Genomic DNA, 19,310 nt, shown 5'->3' with positions numbered 1-19,310 from the left:
GATTCTTACTTTGAAATTTTATAACATAGAGAGAGATTTATCGTTATATGATTCGTTTTTCTCGTGGTATTCATCGAAAAATAAAAATAAATAAAGTGATAATTGAAGAGGAAACCACTAACACGTTTCATCAGATTGAAAACAGCCTTAAATGTTTGCAACAAAGAAAAAAATCAGAGCAATCAATGCCTAAACCGCGCCGCGCTCTCTCTGAACAAAACAGGGAATCTATCTTAAATGTTAAAGAAAAAATAAAAATAGCAAACTACCTAACTACATACAATAAACCTACGTTCAGATATTAATTAAACAGAAAAAGCTAAAACGTTCCAAATTCAAGTGAAAAAAAAACGAAATAAAATCTAACTACAAGTAACTGTTTCTATGCTGGCACAAAACAAAAAACCAAATCACGATCGCTCGTAAACGAGTCCCCTACGCCCCATCCCAACAAACACTACCTCTAAATAACATCTAAACCCCCAAGTAACAAAGAATTAAAACAAAACCAATTCAACCCTGAAATAATCAGGCAAAAACGCCGCGAAATCGAGCCCAAACCTTAATCAGTGTCCGAGAAATTGAACGTATAAACGACAATTCACAACTAAATAGTATTGTAATTCCTTGAAATCATACGAAATTCGGTATTGATCTTAGTTCACAACATTAATTTTACGAGTGTACGTATCGTAATACAAGTGGATACGGTCGAATTTTGCGCAGCTGGGTTTTCGAGGGGAGAGGAGTGTGTGAGCGAGCCAGGTATAGGGGTGCTCCGTAATTTTGGGGGTGGTTCTACACAAGAGTTACGCCCCAGTCGTAAGGGTAGTCAGCAGTCTTAGAGATATAGCGGTGGCGCGACCACGCGGGGTGGAAACCGCCCGGTATAACCTATAAATTGGATTTTACAGTTGAATTTGTTGTTGATCGGACTCAGTGAGTGTTGATGATGTGCTAGTGTTGTTAAGTTGTTGATTTTTTAGTAATAGGTAAGTTAAAAATAAAATTTTAAACGATTTCATACTCTACCTAGTGTTATTTACCGCGTGAACTGTAATAGAGCCGGATTTTCATGTATTAAATTATTAATTGTCTGTGATGTTTTTTTGGCGCCCAACGTAGCAGGGCAGGTGTGTTATTGCTATGCATATTTAGAAAAATATTATATTCTGGAAGAAAAGATTTGTAGGTAAAATAAGAATACTTGATAGGTAGACATTGTATAAATGGATCGTACACACATTAAAACGTTTATAGATTTATAAACGTAGTGAAAAATATTAGAACACTTCGACAAGGTGAGAAATTAATCGGTTTCTTACAGTTGCTGCCATAAGTTATCGGTTTCTAAGTAATATTTTTTTCAAGTAAAAGCTCATATTCTGTAAGTATTAAAGAGTTAATAAAACAAAAGTTATTGAAAGATTACAAATTATTTGTTTACACGTGGAACTATATAGTTTTTGGAACAATGAATCCGGGATCAAAATCGGCTTTTAAGCTTTTATAATGAACATACAAAGCTTTGTGTTCAAATATTTTATTTTATTTTATATGGCAAGAATTGAAACTGTTTTCCTAAAATATGCATTAAACAATTTTTTTCCATAATATTATGAATAGTAGGGTGTTTTTTTAAAGATTTCCTGAAGTAATACTAATAACCACCTACCTAATTTAAAAAATTAATAATTCTAGAGTATAATTTTAGAATCGAACTGTATACACACACACATAAGTAACATTTTTGTAAATTACTTTATTCTCTTTATCTACCTATATTGTACGCCCGAAATGGGCAAACTGTTGGTTCCTGTGTTAATTAACATCTATGTAGGTAACAACAATGTATGCACAGTTTTGACAATAAATGACTATCTATCTAATAATTAATCTTCGGAGAATAGAGATGGATTGAATTTAATAGTGCTAATAAAGATTCAAGCTTTAGCTTTCGTGTAAGCTCTACCATTAGATTTTTCTTAATCTATAGCAAGGGTCTTCAAACTTTGAAGCCTTGGGGCCATAATATAAGCCATAATATTTTTTTGTATGTTGCAAGGGTCATAACAATTATAATTTTGTCGGCCGTTTGGTGTAGTGGTTCGAAACGGACTACTATTCCGGAGGTAGCGGGTTTGATTCCCGCACAGTACAAACATTTGTGTGCATGAACATATTTGTTTGTATTGGACTGGGTGTTTTCTATGTATAATAAGTATGTATTTACAAAAAAAGTATTTAAGTATGTTTATATCCGTTGTCTAGTACCCATAGTACAAGCTTTGCTTAGTTTGGGACTAGAAGCGCAGTGTAAAATGTCTAAGGATATTTATTTTATTTAATTTTTCTGTCCACCTATGCAAACATAGGTCTTAAGCTGTCGCGGGCCGGATTGATGGCAGTGGCGGGCCGTAGTTTGGAGACCCCATTCCCTGAAATATAGTGTGCTTGAAGTTATTTGTTTCCGTATGTTTTTATAAGCTCGTCATTAGTTATAGTTTTTTAATTAATAAGCGCTAAAACGTTAACTTACTAACTCCCTTTTTGAAACCTTCATAAAACAAGAGAATAAATTGTTTATTTTTGAGCTGTATTTTAAATGCTTTTAATTTTAATTTTAATTGAATCGATAACCGCAATATAGCGATATCTGATTTTGATACAAAAAATAATATTCTAAGATGGCCTTCTTCATTCTTGACACTTTTTATGCTTCGTCGCATTTGCACACCGACTTTTTTGTTTGAGATAATTTCTCACTTAAAACGGGTCTTAACGCGACGTTTATTAATGAGTTACATTATGTACTCACGGCTTGACGTTTCGGCTGCGATGCTGCAGCCGTGGTCACAAGCAGACTGGGCGGCTCGCGGCGTCGTCCGTAAAAACATTTCTCACTTGAAAAATTGATTATTTAGTCCGAAATTGCACTGTTATGTAAAATACGTTTGTGTCCGTTGTGCTATGATTTAAGGCCCGTTTTATATCGGATAACTAAATTACCTGATCATTATAATGAAGTACTCATGTACTACATTATAAACGCCGCGTCAGAGCCAGTTACTATCATCTTATGTGAAATATTATAAAGAGGAAAGATTTGCTTGTTTGTATTGAATAAGCTCCGAAACTACTGGACCGATTTGAAAAATTGTTCCACCATTAAAATCCTACACTATTTCTAATGAACATAGGCGGTACGAAGTTCGCCGGTTCAGCTAGTCTTTCAAAGTCAGAAGTCAAAGTCAAAATTTCTATATTTGTTTAGACTAATAAATAGTACTTACAAATCGTCAAATATGTTGCTCTTAAGGAGCCTTTACATGTCTCATAATAATCTTTTTACCCTACCAGCGCTTCGAGAGCAACATTTGGCAAGTGCTGAGAAGAAGCGCCGCAACAAACTCAGTCACCACTGTCTGCCGGTTAATATAAATAAATAGAAATAGCAGTTTATAATTAGGAATTTAGGACCGCCGCGCGCGCACGCGTGCTAGTAATATAATTAATTAGCGTCCGATTGGCCACCCCTGGCCATTCCTAAATGAACTTTTAACAGCGCCATAAAATTACAAAGTCAAATTATATAACCCTTTACGTGCAACTAAGATGAGTTTCGGTGTTTAGAGTCAGCTTTTACATAGAGGTGAACGTTATTTATTTGTCAAATACATAATATAGAGTAAATAAGAGCCTTAAATGTACTCGTATTTTAAAACCATTTTAGTGATGACAGTTAAAACAGGAAAATAAGGGAAAAGTTAAATCATTGTCAGAAAAATTGGTTGATAAATAGGTAATTAAATGTAGCGTCTTAAAGATAGAGTAAAAGTAGCAAATGTACATTTTAAAAATATTTCTCAACTTAGATCTGAAAAAAATTAATTTGTCAAAATTGTGTTTCAAAAATACTTTTTCTGTCATGAATTCTATTGTCAGCAGTTTTTCCTATTTTATCATGTAGTTTGTAGGATCTGTCTGTCACTGTAGCTCATCTTAACTCTTTATGCATAACATCCGACATTTCAGGTTTAGAGAATACGTAGTTAGTCCCCCCGTCCCACATAGGTCACTTTGACGTTTTTAGGAATTAATAATTATTTTTTTCACTATCTAAGAATTGACTTGAAACTTTTTTTATGAATAGAGCAATATGTGGATAGTTTAAAACTTATTCGGTTTTGCATTGTTATGGCATTATTTATGAGTTAGGCACAGGGAAAGTTACTATTGCCGTATTTTCTTGTGCGTTTGGTGAATTATTACAAACTGAATTATAATAATTTTGTATACATTTTGCTTAGCTTTGGAAAAAATAAACGTGATACATTTCAAGCTAAAGGTGTGTACTCACATTTTATTATACTTCCTAAGCCATACAAGATATTTATTTACAATATTTAAAGCCTCAAAGACAACCTTATCAAAATTGCATTTAATTTTTTAAGAACGAGTCCCGATATTCCGATATTAGCGTGTATTTATAGTAATTTATTTTTTTTATATATCGAGACATTATGGCGATGAAGATTCAATAGTTATTTTTTGCAGCCAGTTGCAACCTTTTTAGTTGTGATTTTTTTTTATAATATTTAATATTCTTTCTAATATCGTCTGACCCGGTAATTTCGTCATTGTCAAAATGTGTTGGCATAAGAACTCACACAGAGCCATTGAATACAGATATTTTGAGTCTTTTACAAGACCCAGATTTGTTGTGTGATGACGAAGAAGACAAATTAGTGTATTTTTGTACCAAAATGATTTATTTATCTTCACACATTCGATTTCACACATATTTAATCAGAAAATGTACGCAAAATTAATATTATTATTTATTCATATTTTTATTAACGTTCTTTACGGTTAACGTTTTTTTTTAAATATATGATATAAATGTGTTTATTTTAATGAAGTATTATTCATATAACACATGTTTCGCAGTTTATTGTAATGCTTGGACATTTTAATGACAGCCATCAATTATTACAACCTTGTATTTATCTGTTATCTACCTAAAAAAAATAATTTCACCTGCACTAATTATTAATTGCTAGAAAAATCAAAGTGACCACTGTGCGTCCCCCCTAGACAGAGTTACAAACGTGACAGTTGTAATTCCGAAATCCATACACTTCGGTGTTTTTATTATTTAGTTACTTCGCTCCATGAAGCGAATTCAAAATTAAAACTGTCACGGATGTATTAGGCCCACTTTCGTCTAAAACTCCCGCTCTACGTTCGTTCATAGCTACCATTCGCCGGTGTAACGTTACACTTCGGTGTGAATGACGGCGGTCGTTGATTAGCACGGTTACTGCCAAGTTTACAGCCGATCCTATCGCCAAGTGACCATCTGCCGAGCTTTGTAGTCGGTTAGCCAAGTTGTGCTTGGCGTTTGCTTTCTTTGAATATTTTATAGAGCTGCTAATGGGTAGGGTTGTAGTTAACGGAAAGATTTTTACACCCGTATTCACAAACGATGCTTGCTTAAGTGAAGCAGCAAATCGAACGCACAGCGGTGAATAGAGCTCTGTGATTGGTTCGTGTGTCACCCTGTGCGTCCACGCGCACTGTGAGACCTCATAGTAATGTTTGTGAATACAGGCGTTAGTTCGATGGCACTTGGGTCATAAGTGTGATGAAAATTAATATATTTTGTGGTTAATGTGATAGCTATTATTTTCCTAATTGACTCTGTAGTGGATAAAGCTGGTGTCTGATTGACTATGTATATTTCTACTATTTTTCATATTGTTATAAATTATTTTTTACCTAATTTCTGCGCAGAAAATTTATTTCTGATAAGTTATTCGTGTATCGAAAAACCGCCTCTGAAATAATAAATACTTAGTTTACCTAGGTACTTCAAGAAAGTAGCATTTTTCTAAAAAAGATTTTAACCTTCGGCAGGCAACACTTTTTTTGTATACGTAAAAGGCAACAGGGGTGACCAGTCACCCCAAAAATTCAATTTGAAATAAATAGCTTTGTGATGAAAAATCAAACTAATTAATTATAAGATCTATTACTTTGTTTCATTATAAATCTAAAAATGCTTTCATTCAACAGTTTATATATTTTTAATAAATATTTTTTTAACATTAAGCACAGTTAAAGCAAATATCTTTGGGATGTTGAGGGCATGAGGGTAGTTGCTTCTTCTTCTCAGCACTGGCCCATTTATTGTCCTGAAGCAGTGGTAGGGTTAATACTGGGACGTGTAAAAGTGCTTTTTTTAAGCCTATTTACAGAAATAAATGAGTTTTAATGAGTTTTAATGAGTTTTAGTTGACATTTTATACGATATGTCTTAACTTTTTTGTCCAGTTTTCTTTGACACAGCACTCACCTTGCCTGCTTCTGTAACTTTGCTAAAGGTGCACCCTCAGGAGGTCTCTAGTTCATATTTAGAATGTCATGTGTAATTGCTCTATAATTCTCGTATCTCTAGCAACAGTTACTTTATTTCGTCGTGATGTTTGACTCCAAGGTGATGGAACCAAGAAGACCAAACATGTCCGTTCTTATATAGTAGCACGTTATGTTCGAATTGTGCTAGTAGAACGTCATCGTCGTAACAATTTTTCGCTATTGGAAATAAAGTCTTCCTCCTCCGACTGAACTGAGATATCGTCTTAAATTTTGGAAATCTTATTATCATATGAGCAGCGTTTATCATAGAAATTGACATCAGCAAGTCTATAAATGTATTTTTCGATTTGACCATCCGAAAACAAAGCCATTTTTACTCCAAAGCCAACCATTTACTTTAGCAACACGAAAAAATAAAGTATACGTAAAAGGCAACAGGGGTGATGAGTCACCCCAGCAGTGTCAAAATATCAAAAACAGGAACCTAACGCTATAAGATGACGAATGCGACTAATAGCTTATCCTCCAATTAGAGAATAGACCAAACGACAGAAAGACACAACATCAGCAACGAAACGTATCAAGACTTTTTTGAACTGGTGGGGTGACCAGTCACCCCTGTTGCCTTCCGAAGGTTAAATTAACTGCAAGTATAGATTTTATTAAATCCATTTTCGTATTTAGTTCAAAATAACCAACAAAACTAACGTTCCCACTTTGTATTTGAAAGCAACTAATTAAAATATCTCTCAAACTATCAACCGAGAAACCTAATATCGTTTCAAACATCCGCTCTACCGTGAGAAAGTTATTTTTACCCGAAAAACATTTTGACAGGTCAAAGCCATAGATAAAATTAAAAATCGGTATGATTAGGGAGTTTAATCGATAGAAAGTATCGATTTCAACACGCTCGGTTGATTCGGCAACACCGGGCGTGATTCTTTGGTGTTAGATTTCACAATATTGATTGGTTTTGGCTAGTGGTTTCCTGTGAGTTCGTATGGTTAGTTTTATAAGGTTCAGTAGGTTATATTTTTATATTAAGAAGTGAAAATATTTCAAATTCTATAATAATTGCAAAGAAGCTCTTGATGAATGTATGAATAGAGATAAAATTGTGACCTTATACTTAGTATATTTAATACAGGACGAATATTTTATTTTTAATCTAATTTCGTTTTATTGATTTTTGACACAAACGTTAAATAGAAACTAATTTCGTTAACCTTTCCACTGAAAAATCATTCCGCACCCACAACACCAACCGTGTGAACTATTTAAAAGCCACGCATACAATGAAAATGGTCCATTTATACCACAATAATGATATTACTTGGTCATAGCGTGTATTATTCTTTAATTTATGTGACTTTAAACATCGCCGGCTAGATATTAGGCCGAACCTACCGGTTTTATTTAACTAGTCACGCAATCTAAACACTTGGATCTACACTCTACAGGCATAATTTGATGATAGTATATTTTTAACGCGATATAGATACGGTAATGGCCTTAAATTGAATTTTTATGTCTGTCCTTGAAATAAACGGCAATTATTTTATGTGTTTTTAATTTTCATAGGGAATTAAGTGCTATAGGTAAATTTGGCATTGAATTGACAAAAATTAAAGAATGTTCTATTACTTATGTGGCTGTACTCAATGTTTGGAAGCTGGAAACATTGAATTTTTGGATAGATCTAATTTATTTTGTGTACTATTATTGATATCGTTTGATAGAGCTCGTGAAGCACTCACGACCAGTAACCAGTTTTTCGATATCTTGTATACTTTAGAAATAATCGAGTGAGATCACTTATCGTTTCCACATTGTATACTTACCTACATTTTTATTGCAACATCGCTTCTAATGCAACTATACTCAAAAGATGTCATAGTCACATTATTCTCCTTGGTGCCCTCGGTATAATGTTGCCAATACAAAAAAGTACTCACGGAACACTAAAGGTGACATAAAATAGAGTTAACTTTGACTGCGAGGCGTGGCGGTGGTTAAACTAACTACTGCGGGCACGTTCGGGACTAATTATATGGCAATAAACCATTTTAATAGGCCAGCTCTACTTTAAAAGCACGACTTTGTAAGGTAAAGGCCGCAGTAATATTACTATGTATTACTTTAATTATATGACCGTGTGAAAAAACCGTTTGTTGGTTCGTTCGTTTCAGCCAAATGACGTCCACTGCTGGACAAAGGCCTACCCCAAAGGCTTTCCATAATGACCGGTCCTGTGCTGCCCGCATCCAGGTTCTTCCCGCGACCTTCACCAGATCGTCGGTCCACCTAGTAGGAGGCCTGCCCTCGCTATGTTTTCCAACCCGTGGTCGCCACTCGAGAACTTTTCTGCCTCAACGGCCATCGGCTCTACGAGCTATGTGCCCCACCCAGTGCCACTTGATTTTAGCAATTCTGCGAGCTATGTCGGTCACTTTGGTCCTCCTGCAGATCTCCTCATCACTGATTCGATCACGCAGGGAAACTCCAAGCATAGCCCGCACTATCGCCCTTTGGATGACCGTGAGCCTTCTATAAACTGTAAAAAAAGTATTGTCGGTTAGGTTCGTGGTAGAGCTTGATCTGAGTACGCCTACCACTAATCTTACTCAAGTCTGTCGCCATAACAACAATGTTAACAGCATTGTTCTGTTTCGGTAGTTAGAGGTTAGACTCACTCACTTTTTTCTTCGGCCTGATCATCATTTTCCATCAGGAAAAGCTTTTTCTTTGGGATAAAAAACTTCTTTTTTTTCACTAAAGACTCTAATATATCGGAAAAGGGTAAGTACGGAACATGAAAATGGTTTCCTGGAAAGTGTAAAAGTTTCAGTGAATTGAAACTCGATAACCACAATTGAGGATTAATTAATTTTAATTATTAACTGGAATTGATACTTTGTACGAACAATCCGAAAATTAACAGGCAATATTTCCAATTTATCTACTTCATTTACTAAGACTTACTAATGAAAACACACAGGTTCAAAATTTAATAAACGTTTTATTCAAAAATTTTCCTCGCAAATGATATAAAACCTAATTTAAAACTAAAAAATCTATGACCCAAAGCACTACCAATTAAAAAAATAAAACAAAAGCAACACCTGTTTAGTTCGCAAAACAATTTTCGAACGTTTTCAAATTTCAAACGCGGAATGTTCCGAATCGCTGTCGACACGGCGACAACATTCGTGCGGCAACAAAATTCACGTTATTTCGCGGTTCGGACACGCTTTTGGCGGGAATTGCTCGCACAGTTTCGGGTTTTATAATAAATCGGCGTAAACACCGGTATTGGTGGATGTCATTTTTGTAATGGCCGTATCATTTGGAGTTTAATTCGACGGCAATTTCGCAGTTCGTACCATTTTATGAATGCATTAATGGCCGATGGCATAGTTGAAATTGATTAATATTAACCCGTCAGGGATAGAGCGTTTTGTTAATTTATTGCCATTTAACGTAAATGGTGTTTATGATATTACTAGGCATATTGGGTGGTAATAATTTTTAGTTAATTGTAATTTCAATTAACTGGTAGGGTAAAAAGATTATGAGACATGTAGAGGCTCCTTAAGAGCAAAATGACGATTTAATTTTGTAAGAACTATTTATAAGTCTAAACAAATAAAGAAATTTTGACTTTGACTTTGAAATGGTTTCAGCCTTTTTACCCGACTGCGCCAGAAGGAGGGTTATTTTTAATGTGATATTTCTAAGGTTCTTGGTGACATTAACTTCTATGTATTCTCATTGTGGTACATGGTAAAGATGATGGCATATCAACATAAATACTTAAAAATCTTATAAGCCTAATATGAAATTGTATTAAAATGAATATAGGTAAATGAAACTGATACTCTCGTACCTACAACTCAAATCTTACTGTCGCTAACTAAGTATAATGCTTACGATTAAACTTAAATCCAGCCTCCCCAGGTGTTCTGGGAGAAATCGCTTCCTAGCTAAGACCTTCCACCAATACGGCACAGTTCGATCCGAGCCATCTGAGACGTTTAACGCATTTATAATTCACGAGTCTTAAGTGCTATATTGTTCTAGCCTTATTTAAGGGTCCCCTGGGCCGTAGTTTAATATTAAGGCCCACTCGTTGTCTGAATAAGTAATATTACGTCAGCATTTTGGGAAACCTTTTGGATTATACGTAATCGTATTTGCTTGGTTATGGCTTTGTTATTGTAATGTAATAAAGCATTAAGTTGGAAAGGTTCTTTATTGTGACATTTGTGACGGGCTTAGAGGGGTTAACGTAGGAGGCATAGTCAACATTACAAAAATATATTTGAATCATGATGGTACAAAAAGTGACACATATTTTTAATCTAGATTTGTATTTTTGTTTGCAGATTCTTCCAGGATAAGAAATTGTAAAACCAAAGTATTGAATTAATTATACTTAGTTCAATTTAGTATGGTTTCGGTTGAAGCAGTTAACCAAGTTCAAAAATATAGGAAAAAAATATAGAATTATACTAGATGACCATTATATTTTAAAGTGAAAACAAATGCAAACCAATTTTCGAACGTTTTTAAAATTCGAACGTAGAGCTTACCCTTTTCCCCACCATCCTCACCTGACCTCTTCTTCCAGGTACAAACCATGAGGTGCTGATCACCATGGATTCCCCCGCGTCCTCCCAAGACGACCGCGACATCGAGGTCAACGTGGTATCAGGCGCTAGCAGCCCCGACATCCCCTCGTCTCCTTCTAGAAAAGACCAGAAGAGCCCCTTCTACGAGCTCAAGAAGGACAAAGAAGAGAAGGCGACAGGCAGTGCGCCTTACACCAGTTTCTCTATAAGTTCTATACTGAACAGAGCGGAGCCTAGAAGAGAGAATGTGCTAGAAGCAGCCTTGGCGGCGAACCAGTTTGGGAATGCGAATGATGCTATGCTATCCAGGTCAGTATTTTTTTTTCTGTAAAGAAATAACGTACTAAGTAGCAGACGTATTTAGCATGTTTCCCACTCGGTAGACTAACGGTCTAGTGAAGGTCATGGATGGCGCAGAAAACGTTGTAAATCCTTGAAAGAGGCATATTGGGTTGTTCTTTTTTTTAACTAGTCCGTTGTAAATACTCGTAAGTGTACTTTTTTTTATCCACAACGGGGAAGCTCTTGGCCTGTATCTCACCTGATGGTAAGTGACGATCAGGCCGAAGGTGGAAGCGAGCTTCACCCGGAATCCTCAACCACGGAGGAACTGGCTATCTCCTCTAACTGCCGGAACACAACAATGCTGTTAACATTGTTGTTATGCATGTACATGCTCTAAATTAACTGCCTTTTATAGGCTTTCGAACCTCGTAACATTACTGACATCTTGACAAGAATTTATAACTAATCTCTCTCTCAAAATAATATACTTACACATAACTAAATGACATTATCCAATGAGCAACGCGAAAACCTTATGATCTTTCGAAATTAAAATTAATGGAAGTAGGTAGTTTAGGTAGATCTAAAAAAAGTACTAAAAATGAAAACTATAATTACATACCTAGGGTCAAACAAATTTGACTAATGAGACAAGAAGAGCTGTTGTCCATCTCCTCCACTTGAATTAAGCTCAATATTCCACTTGTACAATGCTCAATCTGCCACTTGTATGATGCTCAATCTGCCACTTGTACAATGCTCAATCTGCCACTTGTATAAGGCTCAATCTGCCACTTGTGTTTGGTTAGTGGCGTAGAGCTGGCCGAGGGATAATGGCAGGATCGATTGGCCGACCGCGGTCATTACGGCTTAATCTGAAGACTGTGCTGCGTTTGGTTGGCAAGTCGACTTGAAAGACTTGTTATGTTGTGAGTTGTTGCATTCGCTGTGGGCCACGTGCCCCTCTCTCATGGTGTCTGCAGAATACCAGTGGCCGTAACGTGCTCCCGAGTACGTTATGGCCTCATACTGTGCAGAGACCAATTTGGTACGAATAATTCTTTTTTTGCTCTTTATGTTGATCTGTATTGTAATATATTTGATACTAAATAAATATTTTTTCTCTCTTTCTTTCAAAGAAATAATGTTTGAGTTATAGAGTTATTTCAGAAACCTTACTTGTTAGGGGTGCGGACTGCGGGGTGTGGTAACGTAAAATGGCAATGTCTACCATTTTGGCAACTGCCAAGCCAGATTGTTCGCGTCGCGTATCACCTCTGTAGTAAACTCGGATCCTGGCGGAAGCAAAAACATAGTAATTGGTCGGATATGTTTATAGAAACGTGTATTGCGTTTAAGAAACCTTTTAGGCAGTCAATTGACTTGATTTCTTGTGTATTGCTTCTGTTTCTGTAGTTGTGGACTTGAATCTTACTGGAAATAAAAGCTTAGTAGAGACACGCGACGTTACTTTTTCCACAAACATATTTTTTTTTACATTTATTTTTCCATTACTTACAAGGTTAAATTATTGGCTAATCCATCATTAGTTTACATTATACACTGTACTTTTCCATAACAATAAATGTAAATACTGAAACTAGTGTTAGGTTTTTTCCCGAACAGACTTGTTCAAGCAACTCTCCTCAACCCCTAAGTGTAAACGCAGCACCATACTCCGTATCCGCTTTAAACCTAGTTTGCCAAGTAGCAGGGCCACTTACACCGGGCTTGATACTAAATTGCGGCGAGAGCAACTTGCCGATCGGTTGGGCCTGGGCGATCAATGGTTCATGCTTCGTCTTAGGAACTAGTCTCACTGATGAGAAAGCTACTAACTGTCAACTGTCAATGGTTTTAAACCTTTGTTTGTCACCTGTCATCCGCTTTGCAATGGAGGGAAGTCGAACCTTAATTTCTAACTCCTATGTTCTTCTGATTAATTTCGTTGCGGGTTCAATAACAGTTTAACTTTCCCCCCGGACAAACTTTTTTTTTTTTTACTTGACTTTCATTGGTTGGGTTCTTATGGCGGTCAAGCTGTAGATCCTGGCTACACAGGAGTTGCAGTGGTGGGAACGAGAGGTGGGAATAGTCCCGTTTGTCAACTGTCAACTATTTAACAGTTTTGTTTTCGATGCAAACTCGCGGAGATGAACAGGCCTGCCCGTATTCACAAACCATTGCTTAAGTGAAGCAACAAATCGAACACAGCGTTGAATAGAGCTTTGTGATTGGTTCGTGTGTCACCCTGTGCGTCCACGCGCACAGTGAGACCTCATAGTAATGTTTGTGAATAGGGGTAAAAGACACGTTTAGTTGTCAAGTCAAATGGCTATCATCGCTTCATCAGGCACACACCGACATCGTTTCAAGTAAAAGACGTCCATTGCTGGACAAAGGCCTAATGATTTCCCGTAACTTGAACTAGATCGTCAGTCCACTGAATGGGAGATCTGACCACACTACGTCTTCCAGCCAGTGGTCGCCATTCGAGAACTTTTCTGCCCCAACGGTCATCAATATTGTGAACTATGCAGCTCTATGAGCTACATAGAGGAATAAAATAAAGCTGGATGATATGTTGACGGGTGTTTAGACCGCCAAGCGAGCATTGATAGCTTTTGTCACTCCGACACAGCTACAGTTTTTGTCTCTAAACTCTTTTCTTTTGTATATCCTAGACTTGACCATAAACAAAATGAGAAAAAGAGAGTTCTTGCCGGCCAGTATAACAACCAATTTAACAAACAATTCATTTATTTTATTGACAGGGAATACACCTATTGTACGTATACTGAGCTAGTATAACCTATTTACTTGCTTGACTATTGTCAATAGACAATCGCTTTGGTGATCCAAGTGCTTTACTTTGATTGTTGAGAGCATGCCTATTGTTGTCGATTTGATGTTATTGTATGTTTGTTGATAACATCTGGCCTTAATTGAGGCTTCAAGCGTCTATTGTCTTCTAATTTACATCTTAGATGTCCAGTTAACCAGTGTCTATAGAATATTCTAGGATGTTTACCTTTACTTATCTATAAAATGTTTTATAACAACTATGTACCTAAAATTACAATGAAAGTGTGAGCGCTTAGGTTATTTGTGAGTTCGTTGGTCTCCGTTAAAATCTATCGGTTTCTTAAACATAATTTTTCACTTAAAATAATCGCCACGTAATCTCACTCAGGTAGAACTTGTGTCTTGTAACTTCGATTTTCGCTTTCTTTTACCTAGCGACTATTAGCAACTAATTAAGTTATAAATTCATTGGCATTGGTAAAGTACTAATGTTTGAAAGTAAGCCATAAATGCAAAGTCTCAATGTAAACTGAAGGGGTACTCTCTAACTAAAGAATATAGGAAAAGACAAAAATTGACACAATCAGTTTCTTTTTACCCGACTGCATCAGAAGGAGAGTCATTTAATTTGTTGTTTTATGTACTTTTGTGTGTAACTATGACAACAAAGTGTTTTAATTCAGTTATTTCTTAATCTATCTCAATTAAAACCTCTTAATTCGTTCAATTAATCAAATCCCCGTCATTACCCAACATGAAAACCCTCAACCAACCAAAACCAAAATAGCTTGGCAAAACAAACTGCCTCCCATGTCCAACTGGCTTAAACGTCACCGAGCGTGTCAGACAAGACAGTGGCCGTCCCTAATTTGTTACCCGACTCGTTTACCCATTCCCCGACTTTATGCCTGTGTTGCCCGATAAAAGGGTCGTGAAAGCCCTGTAAGAGGGGAAAAACTACTTCTTACGAGGTTGATTAGATGGGTAATGATGTTCCAACAGGATTATTCGAGAGCTAAGAGCTTTGTTTTTATTTGGTTTGGGTGGGGGGATAATGATAAATGAAGCCCTTTCTGTGGATTGGGGGTTGAATTAAAGGCTTGTAGACAAAGGTGTAGGAAGGAATCTTAGGAAGGTTGTATAAAAGACTGCGAATTCTGATTCACTTATTTAATAAAAATAAATACTATAAAATCTGGTGGAGAACTTGACAAGCGTGATGTAAGAAAGAGTAAACATACAAATCTAGGTACATTACACAATAATAACTATTGCAAATTTGGTTTGGTCTCATGATAAGAAATGTCTGTCTTACAATAACTGGCACATAATTCTGTGATTATTTTGTGAAACAAAAATTCATAGAAGTCGGAAAAAGATAAGTTTAAGTTTACAGTTTCTTGCTCTTGCCACCATGCCGTCACTACTTCGAAAGTAGGTATCACATTTCATTAAAATTTATTTACAAAGTTTTTACGTATAAAATGGGAGTCAATGTCTTTCAATTTTAATTAAACTCCCTGATCTGTTTCATGAATTTATCAGTGTCACAAAATGTTGTAAATAGCATCTTCAAACAAGTCTTAAGATTATCATAAAACATCTTCATTCCAACTTTTGTCCCCTCGTAATTAGGCGCGGACATTTTGTTGTCATGTAAACGATCTGTCATTTCTCCCGCCTTTTTTGACGTCTCGAAGTATTCTTTTTTATTTTCTTTTTAATTCCTCACGGTGTTTATCCTTGTTTTGTCGGCAGCTTCTTAAATGGCTAATTAGGTATTTTCAGAAGGAAAAAATAAGAAAATCACGGCTCTGTAATTAAACCTCTGTAGATTAGGGGAATAATTGTCAGCTTTTTTCTTTTTTGTTAATTAGTGTTAGGGTAGTTCTTGCACAATAAAATGTTTTGTTTTTTTTTATTGTTGATTTTCGTCAAATTAACGTGAGCAACCAATTTGATACTAATCAATTAGTTCAATTTAGTCATGATTTAGATAATCATGAATAGATTGAGAGCAACTGAGAGGAGTAAATGAGCAAGGTTTTAGGCAAAGGTAAACTAACAATCATCACATAAGTTTTTAATATGTTTTTATTTAAATGATGTGATAGTGTTTGATTAGCCATTACACTCCTATGTTCTTCTGATAAATTTCGTTGCGGGTCTAATGACAGTTTAACTTTCTCCCGGGACAAACTTGACCTTGGTTGGGTTTTTATTGGTCAAGCTGTAGATCCTGGCTACACAGGAGTTGCAGCGGTGGGAACGAGAGGTGGGAATAGTCCCGTTAGTCATTGGCCAAATTTCTTCTGCAAAGGATTCTTGCCTTCCCTACAATAATAGAATATTATTTTCATCTCTATAAGATAACGGCATAAATTGCCTTTAATAATCAATTGGATGAAAGCCTCTATCTATAAACCCGCCACAAAGCGCATATCCCAAAAATCCTGCAAATCCTATTCAATCTCACCACAAAGCTAAGGACCGACATAACGAAAACCTAATAATTCTCTATTATATTTGTATGGAGGGTTTCAAAGGGCACATCGATCCCTGCGTGACGGTGATCCCGTGATATACCGCGTGTTTACGGGAGTAATTCCCCTTTGATATGTGTCTGATGTTGTTTGAAATTATATTTGCTATGTAGGTACCTAGTTTGGGGTCGGTCTTGAGTGCAATGTTTAGGAATAACGTCATGAAAAGTCAAGGTGAGTATCACAGATATAGATATACATCTGTGGTGAGTATAGACTAAAGCATTTACTTGTAACGAACAACGAGCCGCTCTATGATATGTTTTAAAGCAGTGGTTCTTAACCTTTAAGTTACCAAATTTCTTTCTTGTCAGGGACCACTTTTTTTTTTCGAAATCCTATGAAAGAGGAGGTCAATTTCCACTGTGCGCCGTTTGCGTTGTGTTGACTCGACTCATCACGTCACGTCTCTTGTTTATTACGATGTCTTCGCGGACCACTTGGAATGCCTCCAGGGACCACCAGTGGTCCGCGGACCACCGGTTAAGAACCACTGTTTTAAAGTATCACCCTTTCACGAACCAAACGTATCGTACATTTTACCTGTAATGTAATATTGGAAAGAACGTTACATTACATAGAAATGCTCGAGAAAATGCTCTGTCTATACTAACCTTTAAAATTAAAATAGAAAATTACGGGTCAATCGCGTTGAGACCCGTTTGAGAAAGAGATCGTTCTTTCTTTACATTATTAGCATTGAAATAGACTTGCAAATTGTAAACATAATAATATGAATAAATAGTTAATGTGTCTGTGCCCTTTAAATGTGTCATTATTACGCCCGTATTCACAAACGATGCTTACTTAAGTGAAGCAGCAAATCGAACGCACAGCGTTGAATAGAGCTCTGTGATTGTAGGCCGATCAACGAAGCTATTGTAACCCGAATAATTCGAATTATTTGGAAGTCTCCATATGACGAATCTCCTCGTTGATCGGATTATTGGCTCGTGTGGTGTGACCCTGTGTGTCCATGAGCACTGTGAGACCTCATAGTAATGTTTGTGAATACGGACGTAAGTTTTCTGTGTGGAAAGTTTGGTTATTACTTAACGAACTGGGAAAAATATTTTTAAAAGATCTTTACGAAGTGCCTATCTCGTAGGTAGGTATAAACGTCGTTTTCGTTATTAGCAGTCAATTTTCGAGACATTCCCCATAGCAAGGGTTCCCTTCCCCCTATTTCGCCATAGGCAACGTGCCTTTTGGTAACCACATAACAATATTTACAAACTTGAGTACCTAAAGCAGATTTAATAGGATGAGTTATTGGATGATTTGAATAAAATCCGTGCTTTTTTTTGTATGACACTTTCCAAGTATGTAGTAGATTACTCGTTACGTGCTGTGAGGTCATTCGTCAATCCATACAAAACTTACTTTATGCGTATTAACGCAGATATACACCTTAATTTTTTTTTAATTTGATTTTGAGGTGGACCGACGATTTAATGAAGGTCGCGGGAATTACTTGAATGCGGGCAGCGCAGGACCGGTCTTTGTCGATATCCTTGAGGGAGGCCTTTGTCCAGCAGTGGATGTGATTTGGCTGAAACAGTTAGTAGACAACTTGAATGCAAAATTTATATCTTAGAAACATTCATAGATGCAATTTAAAACAAAAAATTAAAAAAATTAAGCATAAACTAAGGAACGTTTTTTTCTCACTTTTCTATACACTATTTTAATTAAAAATAATGCTAACCTCTATTAAGAGTCTATTACTATGAAAGAAAGTACATGACGTAAGACTTCAATTATAATATTTATAATTAGTAACCAATCCGCAACGACCAAAAAATTTCATTTCTCCAACCCATCATCACAGGACATTAAATATATCAAGTTACTCCAAAATTTAACAGGAAATAATTCTATAAGTACCGCTAATCGGTCCGTTATTTTTCTCAAGTTACGCTAACGGTCCCGCCCAAGCCAACCCATAGGGCGGGCGGCGCCCCTCTAATATGGGACCGCTTGTTTGTCGGGTGATGGCTTGAGATTTTATTAGCTTAATAATGTTTATTAATGGATGGTTAAGCTTATGTGTGACGTCACTTATACTTATGAGTGATATCATTCGTAGAATTATCTTAATTATAACTGTGAGTGAAAATAAATTAATCAAAGATTACTTTAGTAGAACAATCTTGACTTACTTGACTTAAGGTCCTATGTCCCCTAGATGGGGCAGAAGGCGTCCACAACAGTCCTCCATCGCGTTCGGTCTTGAGCTTCGCGTTTGATCTCGCTCCAAGTCTTGCCGATTTTCTTCGCCTCGTCTGCTACAGTGCGCCGGCAAATAGAACAATTTAAGTATAAAAATCTACTTTTGCCCTCATGCATTTCGGCCTGTCACAATAAGATACTATAAGAATACTTGTAATATAAAGCCTAGCTCACTTAGAAATATGTAATTTTCATAAAGAACTATCAAAATCGGTTCAATAGTTCCAAAGACTACTTCCTGAAATCAAACTTACAGACTTTTGCTTCTTAAAATCTTACAATAGATAAATAAGCTTTTAATAACTTATATTTATTTTTTCCAAGAGTGAAAATGAATTATCTCAAATACGATTTTAATGCTACATTTATGAAACGTAATCTACAAAACAACTTACTTCTATTATAATCAAAAACTTATAAAAATTCCAAT

The 19,310-nt window shown here is 36.1% G+C and overlaps 1 protein-coding gene across 1 annotated transcript in view; it reads left to right on the top strand.

Moving 5' to 3' along the window:
• The first annotated feature begins 862 nt into the window (after nt 1–862).
• The window catches only part of LOC135083829 (homeobox protein Hmx-like), a 30,468-nt gene continuing 12,020 nt past the window's right edge, over nt 863–19,310 (top strand). Inside the window, exons 1-2 of the mRNA XM_063978570.1 lie at nt 863–992; nt 11,015–11,324. Coding sequence (XP_063834640.1) covers nt 11,041–11,324 — 284 coding nt within the window. The 5' untranslated portion in view covers nt 863–992; nt 11,015–11,040. The remainder of the gene's footprint in view (nt 993–11,014; nt 11,325–19,310) is intronic.

This window comes from Ostrinia nubilalis, chromosome 24, assembly GCF_963855985.1.
Source record: "Ostrinia nubilalis chromosome 24, ilOstNubi1.1, whole genome shotgun sequence".
In the NCBI taxonomy this organism is placed as follows: domain Eukaryota; kingdom Metazoa; phylum Arthropoda; class Insecta; order Lepidoptera; family Crambidae; genus Ostrinia; species Ostrinia nubilalis.
Note: the sequence above shows the minus strand (reverse complement) of the source record. Positions and strands in the feature narration are given on the sequence as shown.